Source organism: Scardinius erythrophthalmus (genome assembly GCF_964197995.2).
Source record: "Scardinius erythrophthalmus genome assembly, chromosome: 10".
NCBI classification, from domain to species: Eukaryota; Metazoa; Chordata; class Actinopteri; order Cypriniformes; family Leuciscidae; genus Scardinius; species Scardinius erythrophthalmus.
Window position 1 is genome coordinate 10,722,318 of NC_138230.1, and position 21,464 is coordinate 10,743,781.

At 35.7% G+C, this 21,464-nt stretch overlaps 1 protein-coding gene across 1 annotated transcript; it reads right to left on the bottom strand.

The window, feature by feature from the left end:
• Window positions 1-793: 793 nt before the first annotated feature.
• Window positions 794-20,975, bottom strand: LOC308697445 (four and a half LIM domains protein 3-like). The gene is made up of 6 exons (XM_081376681.1): window positions 20,862-20,975; window positions 10,253-10,468; window positions 6,405-6,579; window positions 4,160-4,329; window positions 3,122-3,308; window positions 794-1,414 (listed from the first exon to the last, which is right to left on the bottom strand). The coding sequence occupies exons 2-6, from the start codon at window positions 10,406-10,408 to the stop codon at window positions 1,266-1,268; spliced, it is 837 nt and encodes a 278-aa protein (XP_081232807.1). The 5' UTR covers window positions 10,409-10,468; window positions 20,862-20,975; the 3' UTR covers window positions 794-1,265.
• Window positions 20,976-21,464: the final 489 nt, after the last annotated feature.

Consider the following 21,464-nt stretch of genomic DNA (forward strand, 5'->3'; position numbering starts at 1 on the left):
TCTAATGGAAGAGTCATGAGAATTCCTTAAACCAATGGTTACAGGTTATATTTATAAAAGGGTTCGAAAATATTATTTCTGCTTTGTGATGTTTTTAATCCTCATTTTAATTTAAAACCTGTAGTAATTCTGCCATCAATAATTTTACCAAAGTATAATAATCTTTTAGTTTTGAAAAAAATATGCTTTTCTTACTTAGTATTTTTGTCTTGTCTTGTTTTGTCAAAAGATTCTTAAATCAAGATGTTTACTAAAGTAGTAAAATGCCATATGATATTATGTCTTGTTTTCTGGGGATATAAATCAAAATGAAGTGAGTTTTTGCTTAAAACAAGCAAAATTATCTGCCAATGGGGTATGAAAAATAATCTTGTTTCTGTCTGAATTCAGATTATTTTTCTTACTCCACTGGTAGATAATGTTGCTTTTTTAAACAACAAAACACTTCATTTTGATTTATATCCCCAGAAAACAAGACACAATGTCTTATCAGATATCTTATCTTTTATTTGTTTTTAAAGTGAAAACATAATTTGACTTAACCTGAAATGATATTTGAAAGTTGTTGTTTATTATGTAACAAATATTTTATGAAAGGAAACACAGGAGCGGTTTTACTGAAGCCATTCATATGTAAAAATACATCAAACATTTAGAAACAAAGTTAAAGTATTCTTTTGAAAGCAACACAAATAGGAAGCCACCTGTTAAATCATTATTAATATGTGAATATTTCATGTGAGAATTATTAAAAATGAATGGATAAAACAACAATTCCTGTGCATTAAAATAGTGCACTGTAAAATTCACTGTTTAATACAAACAACATTTTCTGTCCAGATTCTAAACCATCATTACATGATTCAATCCTGTCTCGCTGAACACACACCTCACATATTAACACTCAGTGTGTGTTTTGTTCAGATGTAAGTTTCATTGAGGAATGTTGATGTTGGAGGGAATTTAAAGGCCTGATGTTAATGCAAACACATGGAAAATTACTCAAACGTAAAATCAAAACTGAGTCACTTTGGCTCGAAACACGTTCGGTTCAAATGATTTGAGTTTATCATTTAAACTGTGAAATACATTTACACAATCTAATGTGTCATTCTAGTGGAGATATTTTAACATACAGATTTGGGAGAATGTAACACATAAACTTTCATGTATCATACATGTATAAATGATGTCAAACGTTTCATAAATGTGTTTCTATCACACAGCGGTCTGTTCTTCAGCACATCTACAGAAGCAGTTTTGAATTATTTGGCATTGCAGTTTTTGCAGAGAATCTTTGTCCCGTCGGGGAAGAATCCAGCGCCGACCAGAGACACCGAACACTCAGAACACTTAAAACACGACTGATGCCACTGACGATCCTCAAACGACACGTACTTCCCTTCTCCAAAACCTGACAAACACATTGAGAGGAGATTCATTTTGAGCAGCCGTTTCTAAAATCTCTATAACATTATCATCATTTCAAATGAACATCATTTAACTTGTTTATAAATATTGATAAGGACTGAAAAGTCTGTAAAAATATGGCTCAATGTGTTAATGAAGGAATATTCCGTATTGATGTTTCACAGTGTTTTACCCGTATTGGGAATTCTGCATTGTGTGATTTATGGTTAACACAAAAATTTTACTTAACAGAGACTGTCCTAAAATTGTCTTTTTTTTATTTTTATGGATTTTACAGCGTTGTTCTGCTAAACATGATTTACTCAATGTTGTTCCAAACTTATATTGCTTACTTCTGTGTAACAAAAGAAGTTCTTATAGACATAATGAAAGTGAATGGAGACTGGGGCTGTTGAGCTCCTTAAATTACTAAAAAAGCAACATAGAAATGGTTTATACAACTTGTATATTATATGTTTAAGTTATCTGAAGTCATGTTTTGTTTGACTACTTTTGTGATTTTATTTGTCATTTTTATACTGTAGCCTGACAGCTCCAGTCTCCATTCACTTTCATTCAATGAAAAAGAGCAGCATGGACTTTCTGCGTAAAATCTTCTTTTGTTTTCCATAGAAGAAGTCATTGGGGTTTGGACCGACATGAGGATGAGAAAATCAAATTAAATCTATGTATTACATATATAATTTTTTTAAATGGACGATTTTTTATATTTACATTTTTTTTTTGGATATGTGCTTTATTTTCTGTTGAATGTCATATTCGACACAATTTTATGGCTAATAGTATGATTAGTGAGAATATGAAGCTCATAATTGGAGGAAAAAACACCTCAATTTTATTCAAAGGTCCAAACTGATAAAAAACATGCAATTTGTTGTTGCTGATATTTATGTCCCATAAATTGATGAAATTCTGATTGTTTGTAAATCATTGAGATCTTTATAACAGTATAGCGGACTTCAGGAAATGCATGTAAAAATCAGTTGTCACTCAGTATCTCCCAATAATGTCTTAGTTAGATGATATTTAAATACTTAGTTTTATGATCAAATCTCTGTTGTTTTTATTGTGGAAGGCAAAACGTATAATGTAAAACAATAATGACTGAGAGATGAACAAATACATGTAACAAATAAAAGTTGTTTCAGTCCAATAAGTGTTCATTTTGAAATATTAATAACAATATAAAAGTTGTTCTTACATTAACTTAAAAAAAAATCAAGATTTCACAGCAAAAAGACACGTGAACCACGACCTAAAGGGGGACGTTATAGTTAAATTTACACTTTAAGGCCTTTTACTTGCTAAAATGTATAAACTATCACTCATACAATAGATGGCATGTAGAAGAGTGTGTACAAGTTTTCAGCAAAGTTTTGATGTTTTAGAAATGTGCATATCAAATATGATACACTAGGCTTTATAGGGTTAAAACATATAAACAGTGAGATATTTAATACTGATATTTGAGTTAGATATTATATTCTCATAGGTGATGACCCGGTGGATGAGAGACTCTTGAGTCCCGATGAACAAGCAGAAGTTTATTCAAACACACTCAACAGCCTCCAAACACACGACCCTGTTTATGTGACAACTGTCTCTTGTTTCTGACAGTGTTTCTGTTCTCAGCTGAAGGAACTACTAATGAAGATCCTCTTGTTATAAGGACACATTAACACACACTGACCTGTGATGGGTTTGGCGCAGGCGGCACATGTTTGGGCGTACAGGTTACTGAAGCACTTCACACAGAACGGATCTTCACCCTGCGTTGTGAAAGGCTGTCCGGCCAGCTGGACTTTACAACCCGAACACAAGAAACATTCTTTATGCCAGGGCTCGTCTCTGTACGTAACGCCACCCTGAACCAAGATCTGGAGGAGACGAGACCAGAAACACTGTCATTCACTGCGTACAACTTAATGAGGTTAGCAATGAAATAAAAGCAACAAATACTCAGTATTTAGGTTAATCTTCAGATGTGTGTAGTTTACACTCTTAAAAGTAAAGTTTCCAAAGGGGGTTTTCACAGTGAAAAAAAGAACCTTTCCCAAAGAACATTTCAGTGAACAACTTTGAAGGCAAGACACATAAATAGGGTAAAATTTTAACAATAATAAATATCACCATACTACACCATGTTGATTGAATAAATTAAGAATTCCAAACATTTGTGTAAGTTTTTGGAAATATTATGTTTAAATATGCAAATGAGGCATTTTCTAATTAACTATGCACTCACTTGCATAAACTCCAAAACAAAAATCTGAATCTTAGATGAAATCAGGTTCAAAATTCTTGTTTCATTTTGTTGACATATTAGAACTGTAAAGTTTGGTGTATGTAAGTGCTTCTGAACTGGAGAAAAAAATAATTTTAAGAAAGCAACCTTTAAAGAAATTAATTGTAATTGAAATCTAGAGATGCAAATAGATAAAGTACCATAAAGTAAACACTTAAAAGTGTATTTTGGATGTTTTCTTTCCACTAGTCTGAAACAACACGTTATGAAAAGACAAATAGGCCAAAATCTCAAAATTGAGCAGTGCATGAAAAAACAATGATTTTGCCTTAAAAGTAAATTTTTTTTATTTATGTGAAGAATATTTTAATTGGCTTTTTCCACCTTAAAGAACCTTTTGTCCAGTGGAAAGGTTTCATGGATGTTAAAGGTTCTTCATGGAATCATCATCTTTATTTTTAAGAGTGCTAGTTTTCCTCTCACCTGTTTGCAGTGGGCGCAGCGTGGGGCGAATCGTCCCTCGTAACAGGACACACAGTAAAACTCGTCCTTATCTGGGATGAACGACTGTCCGCCGATGGGCTTCTCACAGCCGCAACAAACAAAACATTCCTCGTGCCACGAGCAGCCTCCGTACTCCAGCCGCTTAGAGCCTGAGAGATCCACATCTGTTCAAACTAACTGTACAACACTTCATTGAGCAAAGCAACGTGACACAACCATTTTAACTTCATGTAAAGACAATGCAACTACTAATGGGAGCAGGAGCTCTTCCATATTTTTTTTCCCGTCCAAGCAGGAGATACTTTCTCATTTTACACTGCAAAAAATTATATTTTGAACATGTATTTTGGACAAATATTTCAGATTAAATGTGTAAAATGATCATGATAAAACCCCTACTAAGAACAATGACAAAAGCACATTACAAAATTACTGAAACTTAAAAACCAAAATAAAAAGTAAAACATATAAAATATAAAAATAAAAGCCAATTTTAAATGTTAATAAATAGAGTATACAAATAATACTAAAATAACAGTGGGACACTAGATTCACCTCAAAGATAACAGAAATAAAGTAAGCCAGAAAACTGTAATTTTGATTTCTTGGGTTTTTGAATTTAAGAGCTAAACATTATCTCATAGCTTTTATCATTTTTATCTCGTTACATCATTGCACAATCTGTGCTTCTGCATGTCTGCGCTGGTGTTCTTCTGAGAAACAGCCTCAGCTGCTCTTGCTCAAGTGTTGTATTGTGTTGAGGGTGGCTGAGCATGTCTGATAACTAATTAGTCTTTGTAATGCAGAGACTAACTACATGTGTGATGTCACGCTACAGTCTGTCTGCTACACAACTACATTCACACAATTGAACTTGAACTGCCCTGGATCTACTAAAGCCTCTCGAGTGGGTGTTTTGTTTCTGAGGCGTGCAAAAGCTGTGGGCTGAAAATTCCACAACGGCAGGTATTTCAATAAAATGCATCTGGAATCTGGAAATGCACAAGTTGCAGATGTAACGTACAGGTTTGGTGGGAAAACGCTAAACTGGCTCACCTGATCTCTGTATAAAGACTGAGAAAGGGTGTGAAAATGAGCCGTGAGGGACTGAGACGGCGGGTCTGTTTCAAATGAGCGAGGGAGGAGAGAGCTGCCACTTTCAGTTTGTAATTTTATCCTTCTGGAACTTTCACCATCTCTTATTTCTCTCTGAAAAGCTCCAGAGAGACAGAGGCGGGCGGCGGAGTGTAATTATGGGTAATGTAACGCCCAAGTGTTGGCACCAGGCCTGGAGGCTTGTGTGTGTGTGTGTGTGTGAGCGTGGCCACAGGGTTTTCTCTCTCAGCTGAGTGTGTCTGTAATCACACTGTCACATCTCTACTGCCGCACCCTGACGCCCAATCAAAACTCATTAACTCGGTTTCTGCTTTAGCGGGCAGGGTGAGACACAAACGTCATTTTCTGTCGGATTACATTGGAAAGGTTTCGTATTTGTTGTGTTGTATTATGATGTAATGATGTAATCTATACAATCTGGTACAATCAATTACATGCAAGAGGCTTGTGATGATTGAGATGTTCACAGCAGCAGAATACAATTTTCTGCAATTCAAATCTATAGAAAGAAATTATTTCTATATATATATTAGTGCTGAGCAACTGACTAATCGCATCCAAAATAAAAGTTTGTGTTTACATAATATATGTGTGTGTAGCGTGTATATTTATTTTGTATATATAAATACTCACACATGAATGTATATATATATTTAAGAAAAATGTATTATTTATATATAAAATATTTGCTGCTCAATAAAGATTTCTGATTATTATCAATGTTGAAAACAGTTTTGCTGCTTCATATTTAGGCCCATGTGGAAACTGTGATAATTTTATTCTGGATTCTTTAATGAATACAAAGTTTAAAAGAGCAGCATTTATTTGAAATATAGATATTTTGTAATATTATAAATGTATTTACTGTCACTTTTGATCAATTTGATGTATCCTTGCTGCATAAAAGTATCGATTTCTTTCTTTAAAAAAATAAAATAAATCTTACTTTTGAATGTTAGAGTATACAGTATATAAATGAAATATATGCATATGCATATGTGTGTGTGTGTGTGTGTGTGTGTGTGTGTGTGTGTGTGTGTGTGTGTGTGTGTGTGTGTGTGTGTGTGTGTGTGTGTGTGTGTGTGTGTGTATGTGTGTGGAACTGTACCTGGCATCACAGTCTTGGCGCAGGCCACACATTTAGAGGAAACCTCATTACGGTAACACTCGTTACACACCAGGACGTCTTCCTGACGGGTGAACGGCTCGTCGGCCAGAGAACGGCTGCAGTGTGAGCAGCGCAAACAGTGTTCGTGATAATACCTCTCCTCATAATACAGCTCCTGAAGACAGACAGCACAAGAACACAAATATATATATTCAGTTCAACTGTTAATTATATTAAAGCATTCTAGAAAATCATGCAGTACTTCGTTTATTGAATTTAGTTTAGATCTTGTGACCGTGCATGAGACTGACTCCCCTGTATGGGCTGAAATATGTGCCACCAGAAACTGAATTTGAATCATTTAAATTTGAATTTGAATTGATAAACTTGAATAATTGCACTGAAAAACTGAATTTGAATCACATAATTTGAAATTGTATTGTTTAATTTGAATCATTGCATTGAAAAACTGAATTTGAATTGTATAATTTGAAATTGAATTTATTTGTTTGGAACTGAAGTCCAATACAATTTGATCCTCACTGAAAATTCAACTCTCTATGTATCCTCACATTCAGTTCTCACAATTCAGATTCAGATCACCAAATTCAATTTCAAGTTACTGTGACAGACATCCGGGTAGTTGGAGGATGAAGGAAGAGCAATCGAGCGCAGATCGATAGATAGAGTTTAGTGGCGAAGATACACAGTACTCCTCTTCGGCCAATCAGCACCTACGTTTTGGAGCACAGTACCAGCAATAAAACGACGAATAAGTGCTTGCCTCGCCTTGACCCATATATATATATTTTTTTTTTCTAGGTTTTTTTGGTTCGTTCCAAAGGTCAGACATGTATTTATGATCGAGTCCAGAGAAAATGTAGGCTTTTGATATTAATATAATCTACAATGTTCAAAATATAATGCCTAGTGCTAGTAGGCCTAGGTTTATTAGTCACATTCTTACACTTAAGTAATCTTAAAATGAACTATCGCTACTTACCTTAGCATAGCCTGCCCTTCTGCAAAATGGCTACAATGGTGTGACTATCCATATTTGAAAATAAAATACATGTTAATTAATTTAAACATTTGAATGGTATTGGTTTACTTTGTACATCAGCAAGCCTGTAATACAATGTGATGTAAGAGCCAATCCCCTGAGTTTATACAAGATGTTTCCACATTAAAACACAAAATAGTAAATTATTATTTGAGTCTATTTTTATCAACTCTAATATCTGATCGTCTCCTTCCTTACAGCGTTTATATAAATATTAAAGTTAGTTTTGTTTGTGATTTAGAAGTGTAGCTTTATCATCATGTGCAGTAACAAACAAAACAAAGAGACTAATTAATGTGTTACAGTAATAGGCTACAAAGAATATTTATTATAATCAGTTCACAGCTCTGAGTCCAAACAGAAACTTCACCCTTCTGAACTAAGAGTTTCTGCTTCAAAGTGAAGTTTACAGCCCCGCTTTGTTGTTTCTCTCCGTCCGCCGGCCACTGTCTTTGGCCGGTCCCATCTGGATCAGCGGGGACCGGTGCAGCAGCGAGGTGAGGCTGTGTTCCTGCCCTGGAGAAGAGCCGCTGCCGCGGGCCACGGAACTCTCCGCCTCCCGCCGCCGCCGGACCTCAGATTGGAGGTCGAAGGCGGCATATAGTATATCATAAAACACATTCTCACCTGTGAAATGTTATCTATCTATCTATCTATCTATCTATCTATCTATCTATCTATCTATCTATCTATCTATCTATCTATCTATCTATCTATCTATCTATCTTCATTTATTTCGTTCGAACATCCATAAGCAGCACAACAGTCTGGCATATTTAGTGCTGAGTGATGATCCTGCGACACTGAACTCTATCTATCGATATCGATCTGCGCTCGATTGCTCTTCCTTCATCCTCCAACTACCCGGATGTCTGTTACAGTAACTTGAAATTGAATTTAGTGATCTGAATCTGAATAGTGAGAACTGAATGTGAGGATACATAGAGAGTTGAATTTTCAGTGAGGATCAAACTGTAGGCTATTGGACTTCAGTTCCAAACAAATTCAATTTCAAATTATACAATTCAGATTCAGTTTTTCAATGCAATTATTCAAATTAAACAATACAATTTCAAATTATGTGATTCAAATTCATTTTTCCAATGCAATTATTCAAGTTTATCAATTCAAATTCAAATATAAATGATTCAAATTCAGTTTCTGGTGGCACATATTTCAGCCCATACCCCTGGATATAGTTCAAGAAAGAAGATGTGGCATGTCGTATGTTGTCCATAGAATTGAATCTATTTAATCACAGTTACATCATCAAATGTTGGATCAAAGGTCGCTGCACATCCGAACAAAAGGTGAGTCGAGGTGACACAGCTGGTTGTGCAGGAAGTTCTATGACCAAAAGCATGTTGAAGTAAAACAGATCTTGCTATTCTCTGTGTCACTTCCACTACCATGAAAGGAATTGTGTCTACACAATGAAAACATGCTTTACTATCGTCCACTCATCCAAGCTCTCGAAGATTAGACGGTTATGAATCCTGAACACAGAACAGAAGCTTCTGCTTAACCTCCTCGTGTTTGTCTAAAACACTCGAGATCTTCCAGTGAAGAAATCAGATCTGAGAGATCTCACCGTCTCTATGTACACTAGATCGGCTGATGTGACAGTGTGCTGTTTCTCACAGATGTTAAATCAATCACTGTAAAGCTGATTTGAAACAATCTGAATTGTATAAAACTCTATATAAAAAAGGTGACTAGACTTGACTTCTGAAACCCTCACATGTGAGTCACTGACTCAGAGCAGTTCAAACTCAACTGTTAAACCTGACATTTAATAAATGATGTTCTTTTAAGTCGAATGACCCACAAATCCTCACGTCTCCAGATGACTGATGGAGAACGAGGGAGAAAAACACAGAAAGAGAGAGAGCGTGTAGTAGTAGTGTTTATGTAGTGTGCATTTCTCCCAGTGGATGTGTAAGTCTCTGTTTGCTTTGGCCGTCTGTCACGCGTGACCATGACCAGCTGTGAGAGTGGGAATCTATGACGAATGATACACAGATACATCTCCTGTAAATATTATATGGAATGAATTTATGCCTGTGTGTGTAAACTCACTGAAGAGCAACTATAAAACACATGAAGACACATCCAAATACAACACAGCACAAGTGGAAGCAATTGATAGCAGTGTTTAAAAATACTGTGGAAGTTTGCAAGTCACACACACATATAAGAACACTTATGAAAAAGTACTGTGCTGGGATCAGATATAAACTACATGAAAAATACCATGGTACCAAGTGGTTACCATAGCATTTACATGGTACTGCAGGGCATTTTAACCCGTAATGTTGTGTTTAATACAGTGATCGGTAATGGTATATCACATGACAATATTATGGTATTTTGAAATAATCCCATACTGAAATACAACCATGGAACACCAAAGTACTTGTATATAAATACTTGTATAAAAAATAATTAATATAAAAATAATTTGTGTGTATATATACTGTATATTATATATATATACATACTTTTATGTTAGATGACAGCACTAAATAAAAAAAATTTATTCTATTATTCTAAGTATTTTTTTATATAAATATTTATAAATATGTCTTAATAATGGTAAAATAATTAAATAATTAAACTTTGAATCTACCATGGTGTATATATATATAACATTTATAATTATACAACTACAGTACATCTAAAATATATAAAATATTTTTAAATTAATAACTTTTAAAATGATGTTTTGTAAATATGTATGTGTCCACCTCTGAATCCCATCTGTGACGCTGAGTGAAACGCTCACCCGTGAGGTGTGTTGGATGAGCTCTTTGCACTCCTGGCAGGTGTTTGCGTACAGCCGGTCGTAACAGGGGACGCAGTGAGGAACGTCGTTCACCTGGATGTATTTCCTCCCGTACAGAGACTCCTTACATCCGTCACAGTCAAACGCTTCCGACATGACGCTCCACTACTCTCTGACTCATACAACACAGTCAGCGGATTGAGATGCTCTCTAGTCCTAAAGAAAAAAAACAGATTTAAATAGTTACCTTTGAGTAATTATCTGTGAGGCTTTCCACATCAGAAATAACTATGTAGTCTGTAATCAGTGATGAATCTGTTTTGATTTGGAATCAGCATTAAATCCTGTGTTAGGCCTGAAGGTTTTTAATTAAATGACTGGAGAAAAGTGTGTGGAGAGAGAGAGAGAGAGAGAGAGAGAGAGAGAGAGAGAGAGAGAGAGAGAGAGAGAGAGAGAGAGAGAGAGAGAGAGAGAGAGAGAGAGAGAGAGAGAGAGAGAGAGAGAGAGACTCTAGGGATCTGAGTCTAGTCCATTATCTCTGATTAAATGGTTCAGATGGTCATCAGGATCCATTGGGGAAACAAGCGGTCACATTCTATATGCGTGTTAAATGTGTGATCATGGCCGATGTCCACTGTGTGTGTGTCCTGGACAGAGCGTGAGAATGAACAGATTCCCACACTAAAAACTCACTGAATCTCCTCTCACTATATCTTTGCAAACACATCACACAAACACTAAACTTCTGTAATGTGATATTGCTGAGTAAAACCAGATATTTAATGAGAAAACAGGGCAAGACTTCTTTTAACCATTGGAAATTGATTGGATCTTAAAAAACGGGTAAGTGTTGGAGAGTTTGCTAACTCAGGGGGGCGAGAGGTCTCTTCAGCCTGGTCCAAAAGCCCTTGGCCCAAGTGTGCCACACGAGTCCTGAAAACAGAAGCCAAAGCTTTTCGATCGCCCCTTGGCTGGCTGCGGATAGGTCATAAACCCCGCCCTCTCCATGTAATCCAATGGGACACAAGCCAAACTTGTACAAAATTACACTTCAAATCATTTTTCCCAAAGATGGTTTCTGTCATTTTAAGTAGTTCTCATCATGTAGTGATGTCCCAAGTGACCATCTTATTTGTTCCAGTCTATGCCCCGTCCACAAGCTCTGGGACCCCCCTCTCACGGAGCTATTGTCCCATCAAATATGAAATGTCAATCTCGAGGGCATATTTATACAGGCATATTCATTTATGTAGCACATTTTATAACTTTAACATTTTATGTAAGATCAATTCAACTCTCCATGAGAAACTATGGCTAATTTACAAACTTTTATTTTGAAAAGTAAGTCAGCAACATTTAGCGGAGGTGAACGACTTTTGGAGTTCACACCCTGCTCTGGAGATCTCCAGTCCACAGCTATATCTGCTCGTCCCTTTCCATAATTTATACCATAATTATATATATAATTTATATGTGAATGCTTATATGGGTTTAAATTCAGTGGACAATAAGACATGAAACCAAACAAGAAGCTTGAGTTCTTCTGTGCCTGCATCTCTTGTCCCGCTCTTTTTCCCGCTCTCCTCTGGCATTCTGTGTGGGAGTCGTTCTGATTGTAGAACATGCGGATCTAATGAGATGTGTAGAACTCCCCGAGGGTCAGGAACATCATGACAGTGATTTCGCATTCTCCCCCTTCTTCATATCCTGCTCTCACCCCCAAATGACTGAACGGCCTTGTGAACTGGAAATAGCTCAGATTCCCCCTAAACCATCTTGTTTTTGTTGAGAAATGCAGTACAGGACTTTGAGTGACTCCTCATATAAACACAAGCACATTCCTTCATGAGCACCAAGAGGTTTACCAGTCAATTGTTTGGACACATTGTCATATTATCATTATTTTCCATATTCTACAATAATAGTTAAGACAGTAAAACTAACACAAATGGAAGTATTGCAATTATGTAGTGACCAAAATATGCTGCTGCTTTGTCTGGATTCCAGTTCTGCGCACTCTGGACATTCATCAACAAACACACTCTTATCCTAGGATGGATCCTGGAACTTTAAAAAAATAAAATAATAATAATTGAATAAAATAATGAAACAAATAAATCACACACACATAACACTATTAAAGGAGTTTACATGTTTTATCAACACTTAATAATGTGAAAAGGAATTCACTATCCAGTCCAACTCATCCACTGAATAAAATAAGATAATTAAACAATTACATAACATGTTAAATAATTAAGCAGCAACTAACAAAATTATAAAAAATAAAATAAAAATAAATAAATAAACTGCAACAATTAAACCATAAAAAAAAACAATAAAATGAAAACAAAATCATAGAAGGATAAGAGAGACAAGTGTGTAAGTGTTGTGGAATGTATATAATGTAAGCAGAAAGAAAAGATGAAGAGAATGTGAGAATCATTCCATGTCAGTTTCCAGATCATAGGTGACATATTATTCCCACTACGCTGACATTCCAGTCTTTGTGTCTCGCTACGGTAAACGTTTAACTGACGGCTCATTTCATGACTCACAAAAGAGTGTCTGCACATCTCAGCTATCTTATTCCAGTGCAAAAGAACTGGAAAAGTTAAGATACACCACGACAGATCTGTGCTTTTAGCTCATTATTACAGCTGGTTGCAACTAAAACTATTTGATAATCCATTGATCAAAACATTTTACAGTTTTATTTCAACTGCTTACACACAAAATCCTTTACTTGTCACACAATTTCTGAATCCTGACACTCAAACACCAGAATCACACATCAAATCTGCAAAACCATACACTAATTCTCAGTCTCCGGCTCAGTTTTCAATTTTATAAAACACTTTTTGCAAACCACAACACACAATTCTCTCTGTAACACACAACAAATCTTCTTGATTTCCTTTTTCAAGGGTTAGGGTTAGCCTAACCCTAACCCTAAGAAACAATCAAAATGCCACAGTAATTCATCAGTGCCTCACAAACACTCATTGCTTTACTGAACACCAACCAATCATGGCTTTAGAATAGGCCTATAAACAAGCCAAAGGTCAAGTTATAGGTTTTTCAGACGGTATAATACTGTATTCACAACCACAAATGCTTACAGTAAAAAAATATGTAGTTTGGTTTCAATCTTGCTTTCGCGTTTACTGTGAATTTTTAAACATCTCATGAAAGAAGAGCTTTAGGTTTGGAATAACTGTGTGTATATGATATATCCAAAAATATAATATTAGACGAAGGTGTTTGCAACGTAAGTCAAATGTTTGCTTTTGAGATGTGTTTGTGATATTTTGAATGCAGTGCTTCGTTTAGCAAGAGATGTGAGGCATTTTGTGTGTGCAATTCTTGGATTTGTGAGTAAAGTTTTGAAAAAAAAGAGGCAAAGTTTTCTAAATGTGTGTAAGCAGTTGAAAAAATCTGTAACAACCAATCACTGAATGATGGAAAACCACATATCATCTGATCAGATCATTCAGACCAAAAATGCAGACAAGAAAGACCTGATTTTAATTGCATTTCAAACCAAAACTTGTTTTAATCACATTTCTGACCACATTTTATTATTCCACTCTTTTTTAATACCCCTCTCCCCTAAAGATCAAACCTGATTTCATTACAAAAGAACGCTATATAACTTGTAAGCCTGCCATCTAAAGCAGAACATTGGCAAACAACTAATCAAATAAATTCCACAGCATTCCCACATGATTAAACCTGCCTTGACAATGTGCAGATTAATGACTCCATAACAAGGAATATTTTCCTTCTCAACAAGACGATCTTAGATGCCTGATGCGGCCCATCCAAAAACAGTACGAACTCACACAGACCCCATGCAATGGCAAATCCAGGAAGGGCGTCTCTGTTCTGGTTCCACCTCATATATTCCCCAAGCCGCGGGTCTTTAAAGAAACACGCTGCTAAATGGTCTGTAAAACCGAACACTAGAACAACAAAAACTTTCTTTGAATGTGGTTTCCACAGGTATGGTATTCTATGTACTGGAGTCCAGCTTATTCAATGCATCATGTGTTATGAGAAGAAAATATAATGAACCCCTAATTTGACACAAAATTACTCACACTTACTGAAGCACATAGTACGTTATTCAGCAGCTGCAAAAGTTTCCAACCCCATTGTTCAGAGGGTGGAAAATTAACCAGCTGGTTAACTGTGTTCTGTGCGTGTGTGCGCTTTGGTAGTTATTTGTTTCCTGAGGTCTATGTGCCAGTGAGATTATTGCTATTGAACACCTGCGGGCCAAATGTCAGTGTAATAAAACTTTCAAGTTACATTCTGAAGCCATTCTAAATTAATCCGTCAACATATCAAACATGTTGATTGTGGATTTTAAATTCATCCCAGATTTAGAATACCACAGAAAGTACTCAATGTCCACTTGCGTGTAAACTTGTAGTTAAACTTACATTGCCCATATTTCTGACAGATGTTCAGACTGTGAGTTTCTAATTTTAATTTGGGAGTAAAAAAATGTTAAAAGACTGTGAATAAACAGGAAAAGTGAGATAGGCAAAACTAAGGATTCTAGGAAATTAAGCAAAGTTTAATTAAAACTTTTTTTTCTGTTAAAGTAAAAATCTCATACACTTACAAAAAAAGGATCATAGGGTTCTTGACTCAATTTTGTCACAGTGTCTGGTTGTGTTTCCCTGGGGTTCACTAGAGGTCCTCGTTCTCACGGTGTCATTCACATTAGACTACATTTCCCAGCATTCTGTTCTGTCACTTATCTGATTATTGCACTCAGCTGGTTCCCATCACCTTGTTAGTTCTGTGTGTATATATGCCCTGTCTGTGTTAGTGTTTGTTACGGAGTCCTTGTTATGTCTCACACTTCTTGGTTTGTTTCTGCTTGTTCCTTGTGTTCATTGTTCTCGTTTAGATTGCTTGTATGGTATTTGACACTTGCCTGGACTGGATTACGTTTCACGGATTACCCAATAAATATCTCACTGCACTTGGATCTACTGTCTCCCTCATGTGTGTCGTGACAAATTTTTAAAAATTCTTTATGCCAAAAGGTTTTATATGAAATGCATTATCCTTTCATATTAAAGAGGTAATTTTTTTCAAGTTATAAAGTATGTTTTCAAACTGTTTAATTCATAAAATTTAATTAAAATGAAATGTGAATTTATAGAAAATGTATGAATTAAAACATTAAATTTATAAAATGACCCCATGATGGAACCCCTTAAAGGTTCTATATTTGAATCACCTGACATGCCCTTGTTCCATATATAACCTTTTCTTCTAAGAGTAAAGAGTTAGTATAGTTACAGTATTAATTCACATTTCTGACAAATGTTATATCTGAAACTATAGAAAGTCAGATTGTGAATAAAATGAAGAAATTGAGAACGACTTTTTGCAAATTGCAAAACAAAGAATTCTGGGAAATGAAGCAAACGTTAATTAAAGCGAAACTTGTGCAGATTAAAGTGCAAATTCCAGTCTGAAGAATAAATACCAATTTGGGGTATGAAAAAGATGTTTAGTTCTGAATCTAATATCTTGGTTGAGATCTTGGGAGGGTTGCTTACTCTTAAGAACAATGTGTCTTCCTGCCATGGGACGTGTTAGAGCCAGCTCCAGATGTTTAGCAAACAACGCAGTCATCATAGGATGCTTATTAAACATATCTATATGCCAGACAGGTTTTATTATGTGAGAAGAAGGGATTACATTGCTTTCCTTATCCAGTCTTTAAGCATTCCCTCAAAAAGTTTTCTCTTCTTTCTACACTGATCTTAGACACTAAACCTGGTCCAGAATCACTACATTTGATTGGTAAAACAACTATATGCTGAATATAATGGACTTATAATTCTCATCTGTGGCGTGAATTACAATTCAACAGATTTTTGACCTTATAACGAATGATTTCACACATGCTTCAACAACCACAAAAGATTCAAAGCAATAATCATATGCAATATGCATAGCAACATTTAATCAAAAACAGCCACTTAGTCAACATAGCAACAGCATAGCAACCACTCAGATTAGATTAGCCAGGGCATAGCAACATGATAACAACTAAACATCCATCCACCATCTCAATTGTAGGTTGTTATCTAAAACTAAACTATAAAAATTAGATTAAAGTTAACAAAACTTAAATGAAAATTAGAGAAATTGCCTTGGCAACTAACTGAAATAAAATAAGTTTAAACTGAAATGCTAAAACTAATATATATATATATATATATATATATATATATATATATCTTTTTCTTTTTTTTTTTTTTTTTTTTTCAATAGTATATAACAAAATAATTGTATAGTTACCACCAATACCTTAGCAAAACCCTGGCAACCACTCACAACACCCTAGAATCGTGGCAGTGAGTTTTGGATGGGAAAGTACTGCTCACATTAACATTTAGTTGTTCCTACACTGTGGTGACAGCAGATTGTTCTAACACTTTCATGAAAAATGAACTATTCTGATATTTTTTTTTTAGAAGAAAATACTATATGAATTAATAATTTAGGAATTAATACTTAATTTAAATCAAGCCAACCTAACATTTTACGTTCAGTAAATACATATAGCCTACTAAAAATATTTAAGATGAATTCAACAACAACAAAATTAATGTAACTAAAGGAGTCATGACATTGATTTAAAAAAAAAATCATTTTAATATGTTCCTTGAGGTTCACATATAATGTTAACAAAGTTAACAAAAAATAATAATTTTCTACCTTCATTCTGACCCTCTGTCTGAAACGATCAGTTTTTAAGGGGCGGCTCCTTTAAGGCCTGTTGGTAAACAGCCACTGATTGGCTAACGTCACTTCATAGATGACAGCATCAATGCCCAGTCACTGTTTTGAAAACATTATCCATATATAACAATAATTTACAGAAAAGGCCCGTGTGACGTCACAGATTCCACAATAGGCGTGTTCGACTTGAAGCGGACCAATCGGTGTATGACTCCAAAATAGCGAGAGCGATTAGAGACCAGATGGCTCTGTTTTTGGAGCTTGAGTAAATAAATGCTTTGTTTATAATGAGAAGGACAGTTTAAGCTATGAAACTTGCAGGATGTTTTAATGTTTCAAAGACCTCTCATATTTGTCAAAAGATCAAGGCAAATTTGATGTCTCATGTCACGACCCATTTAAAAGTTGTCTCATTTTTTTCTAGAGCAGTGTGTCTGTCAGCATAGTGTTCTTCACTGGCATGTGTCCAGCTATTGTCTCTCTGCCCTGTACCACCCTGTGGGAATGCCACTGTGGTCAGGGCCATGGTTGGGAAGAATTTAATGGTTTCCAAAAGGGCAAACAAAGGCATTTTTCTTCCTAAAAATGGCACATTCCTCTCTTCAGGCTGAGAAAAACCAGACGGAGTTCTTAGGAGACCAACATTTCTGCCTTTTACTCACGGAGAAAGATTACGCACAGCATTCCAGTTTTTAGGCCAACTAAAAACATTGTGTGGTCACAGCCCCCCACCCCACCTCCCCATACACCCATCCGATCAGACCTTATAACGACGTGTTTGCTGGATGTGAGTGGAAATATAAAGTTTGGTGCCAAATTCGCTGTATGTCTGGAAGTTTCTGGTGACATCATACACTTAGATGGTGGAAAAACCGATGTGTGGACACCACAGTTGGCTTGCGGATAGAGAATTAATGCAGAAGTTAGACTTAATTACTCTTTTACAAGCCATATTTACCCCGCTCTATAAACAAGCATCATGCTTACCTACTGGCGCCTTCCCATAATGCCATGTTCCATCCATGCCTGCTGTTACAATGAAACTAAATGGGGCATCTTTTTAAAGAGGGGTCAAAGTTCGTGTTTCAGTATGTAGCAGTATAAGGTCAGATACCTATTCTACACAAGCAAAGAATTGTTGATTGCAAGCATGTGGTCTTATAGTACATACTTAAAGGGTTAGTTCACCTAAAATTGAAAATGCTGTCAGTAATTACTCATCCTCATGTTGTTCCAACCCCGTAAGACTTTCGTTCATCTTCGGAACACAAAATAAGATATGTTTGATGAAATCTGAGAGCTGGATCACTCCTTCATAGACTGCTGGGTAACTGATATCTGCCAGCCCTGAAAAGTTAGTAAAGACATTGTTAAAATAGTCCAAGTGACTAGGCTCAACCTTAAGTTTATCAAGCGACAAGACTACTTTTTGTGCGCAAAAAAACAAAACAAAAATAACGACTTTATTCAACCATCTCTTCTCTTCCATGTCATTCTCCTAAGCTGTTGACGTAGTGTAACAGCGCAGCGCTTCTGGGTTGTCTATGCAGCAGTCTATGAAGGAGTGAGCCAGCTCTCAGATTTCATCAAACATATCTTATTTTGTGTTCTGAAGATGAACGAAAGTCTTACGGGGTTGGAACAACATGAGGATGACTAATTACTGACAGAATTTTCATTTTTAGGTGAACTAACCCTTTAATGTGTGACTCTTTTGGTAATGTACCTCTGTACTCAAAGGGGTGATAGATTAACATCTAAAAAACTGTGCAATTAAAAATAGATAATTTCCCATTATTTCTATTGGTAGACAAAATGTTATGCATTCGATTGTGCAGCCAATTAGAAGTTATAGAAAATTTCTTTAGCATGTTTTGTCTTAAAGGTATAGCGGAGGATCTTTCTGAATTTTAGATAAGAACTTTCCACTTTTTGAAAAGTTTGATTGATTCACCAGAATGATTGACAATTAGGAGGACCAATAGTATAGGTGATCCACCCGGAAGTAAAAAATCCTCCGCTATACCTTTAATTATTAAAATATGTTAATGTCTATTTCATTTCATTTCACATTTGTATCTGTCTGGGATTGTAAAAGAAAAAGGTGCATTCAGTCAATGTGAAATTAAAATTGACCCAATTTCCTTGTGTGTGGTGTGCTACATTAAATTAAATTACATTTAATGTAATTTTTAATGGTTTTACAATTACATTCAAATACTGTATTGCGATAACATAGTTGTCTGGGATTTTTCTTCATGGGCTTGTAAAAAGAATAACATACAATATAACTTAATGTCACTGTCACATGACCAGTTTCATAGATTTTCTATTTTAGTTTTTGTTAATATTTTGAGTTAGATTTTTTTTGTTTATATGTTCTGTTTTCACTTTAGTGGTGTTTTTAGCTTATGCATGCCTTAAAGTTGGGCCTAAGAAATCACAACTTTCAAAAAGACTTCATAAGGACCTATAATAATGTAATAGTTCTTGGGTAGCTCTTGAATGATTCATCTGCACGACAGTGTGATTAATTTATTAACGCTCTGGGAAGGGAGATATATACTTTGAGATATATAAATCACGCCTGTGGTGGAAAGCGCTCTTCTATTCATCTGAGACTTACAGCAGTCTGAAAACTCAGGCTCCATCTATCTTACTCAGCAACAGTGAGTGTCCACAAAACTTCAACCCTTAAATTTATGCGCACCGGGAATGAGCGCCACAATTCCCCTCATTCACCCAGTGACTACAATCTGGGAAGTATTTCTGCCATCTCTCAGAGGAATCTCTGTTGTTTTAAAGCAGCTTTATTGATTCATGATGTTAATGTGTAAATAATCTTTATTCCTGTCTGTTCACATTTAGCATATTATGGGTATAGGAAAGTTTGACCTCAGAAGTACTATACCTTTAATTTGGTAATTATCATTTAGTATCATGTTGTATATAAACACTCTATATGGCATCACCACAGTGCTTTTTGTAAGTACTGAAAAGGAAATCTGGGAAGTAGAAAAGACACTAGGGAACAGAAGTGTGGGCAAATTCCATCTTAATACTGGTGAGAAACAGAAACAGAGGGATACACACTGTGTGTATGTGTGTGTGTGAGAGAACTGCCTGCATTCTGGACAAAAATAACTCACTTTTCATGCGGCCTTTGTCGCCGAGCCCCTGGGGTGCCACACACACACACACACACACACACACACACACACACACACAACTGTCATTGTTTTATGGAAAATGTAAACTGTACTATGAGTCTATTCCAAAATGACTGTACCACAGCTGAAGTGAACAACAGGACAACAGCGACAACAGTGACAACTGCTCTCTCTCTCTCTCTCTCTCTCTCTCTCTCTCTCTCTCTCTCTCTCTCTCTCTCTCTCTCTCTCTCTCTCTCTCTCTCATAACTATTAAAACAAACCATTAATAAAGTTAATAGTTATTCTAATTAATAATAATAAAAATCATACTATATACTAAAACTATACACACACAGTAACACAAAGTTAGAACAAAATATACTGAAATTAAAATGATTATCAACTAATAAATAATACAAATGATTATGAATATAAATTAATCAAATATAAACACACAAACAGACACACACACAGAGGTTCCTGGGACTAATTAATCCATAATACACAAATCACCTCTTAGGTTCCATTGAAACTGATAGATCAAGAAAAAACTGAAAGAGTTCCTGAACAGAAGACGTTATGAGAAGACAATATTATTATTATTCAGCTTATAAAACTCAATAATTCTGGTTTTTTTTTTTTTTATTAATAGTGTCTACAGTAATTAGTTGACATCTTACCGTGGTATTGAAGTGTCCAGCTGATCTGTCCCTGTGCACAGCCTGTTAAAGTCTGTCTGTGAGACACACAGTGGTGTTACTGCAGTTTTTCTCATGAAACACACACACAGACACACACACACGCGCACACAGAGAGAGCTGATCCTCCCACTGGGCGAGACATTTGCACTCTCAGCCCTCCCACATCTGACACACACCACGACATTTAAACTTTAAACAGCTTTAAGTTGATTCTTCAGCCTGTCCAACATGGCAACATGGAATGTCCTTCTGAAATTTAATAACTTTACGGAAAAACTCCCACACACTCGCCACTTAGACATTCTGCTCAGGGACAGCATTACAGTTTGTTAAGGAGCTAACACAAGTTAAGTTGTTTTAAACATTATACATTTACAAAAATTAAATGAATGTATTAAAAACAAACAGTGTTGCCTGTTGTCTTTCCTCAGAATTATATTCAGATTAGTTCCACTTATGCGTTTCAATTTGTCGAATTCAACGGACAGCGACATCTAGAGGTGACACACACACACACACACACACACACACACACACACACACAGACACAGACACACACACACACACACACACACACACACA

Bases quoted from the DNA above. Each gene is read 5' to 3' on its own strand.
- LOC308697445 (XM_081376681.1), bottom strand. From the start codon at position 10,408: ATGTCGGAAGCGTTTGACTGTGACGGATGTAAGGAGTCTCTGTACGGG. The intron at 4,330-6,404 runs GTACAGTTCCAC...TGGATCTCTCAG, and splicing joins CGCCAAGACTGTGATGCCAG to GCTCTAAGCGGCTGGAGTAC. The intron at 3,309-4,159 runs GTGAGAGGAAAA...CGTCTCCTCCAG, and splicing joins GCTGCGCCCACTGCAAACAG to ATCTTGGTTCAGGGTGGCGT.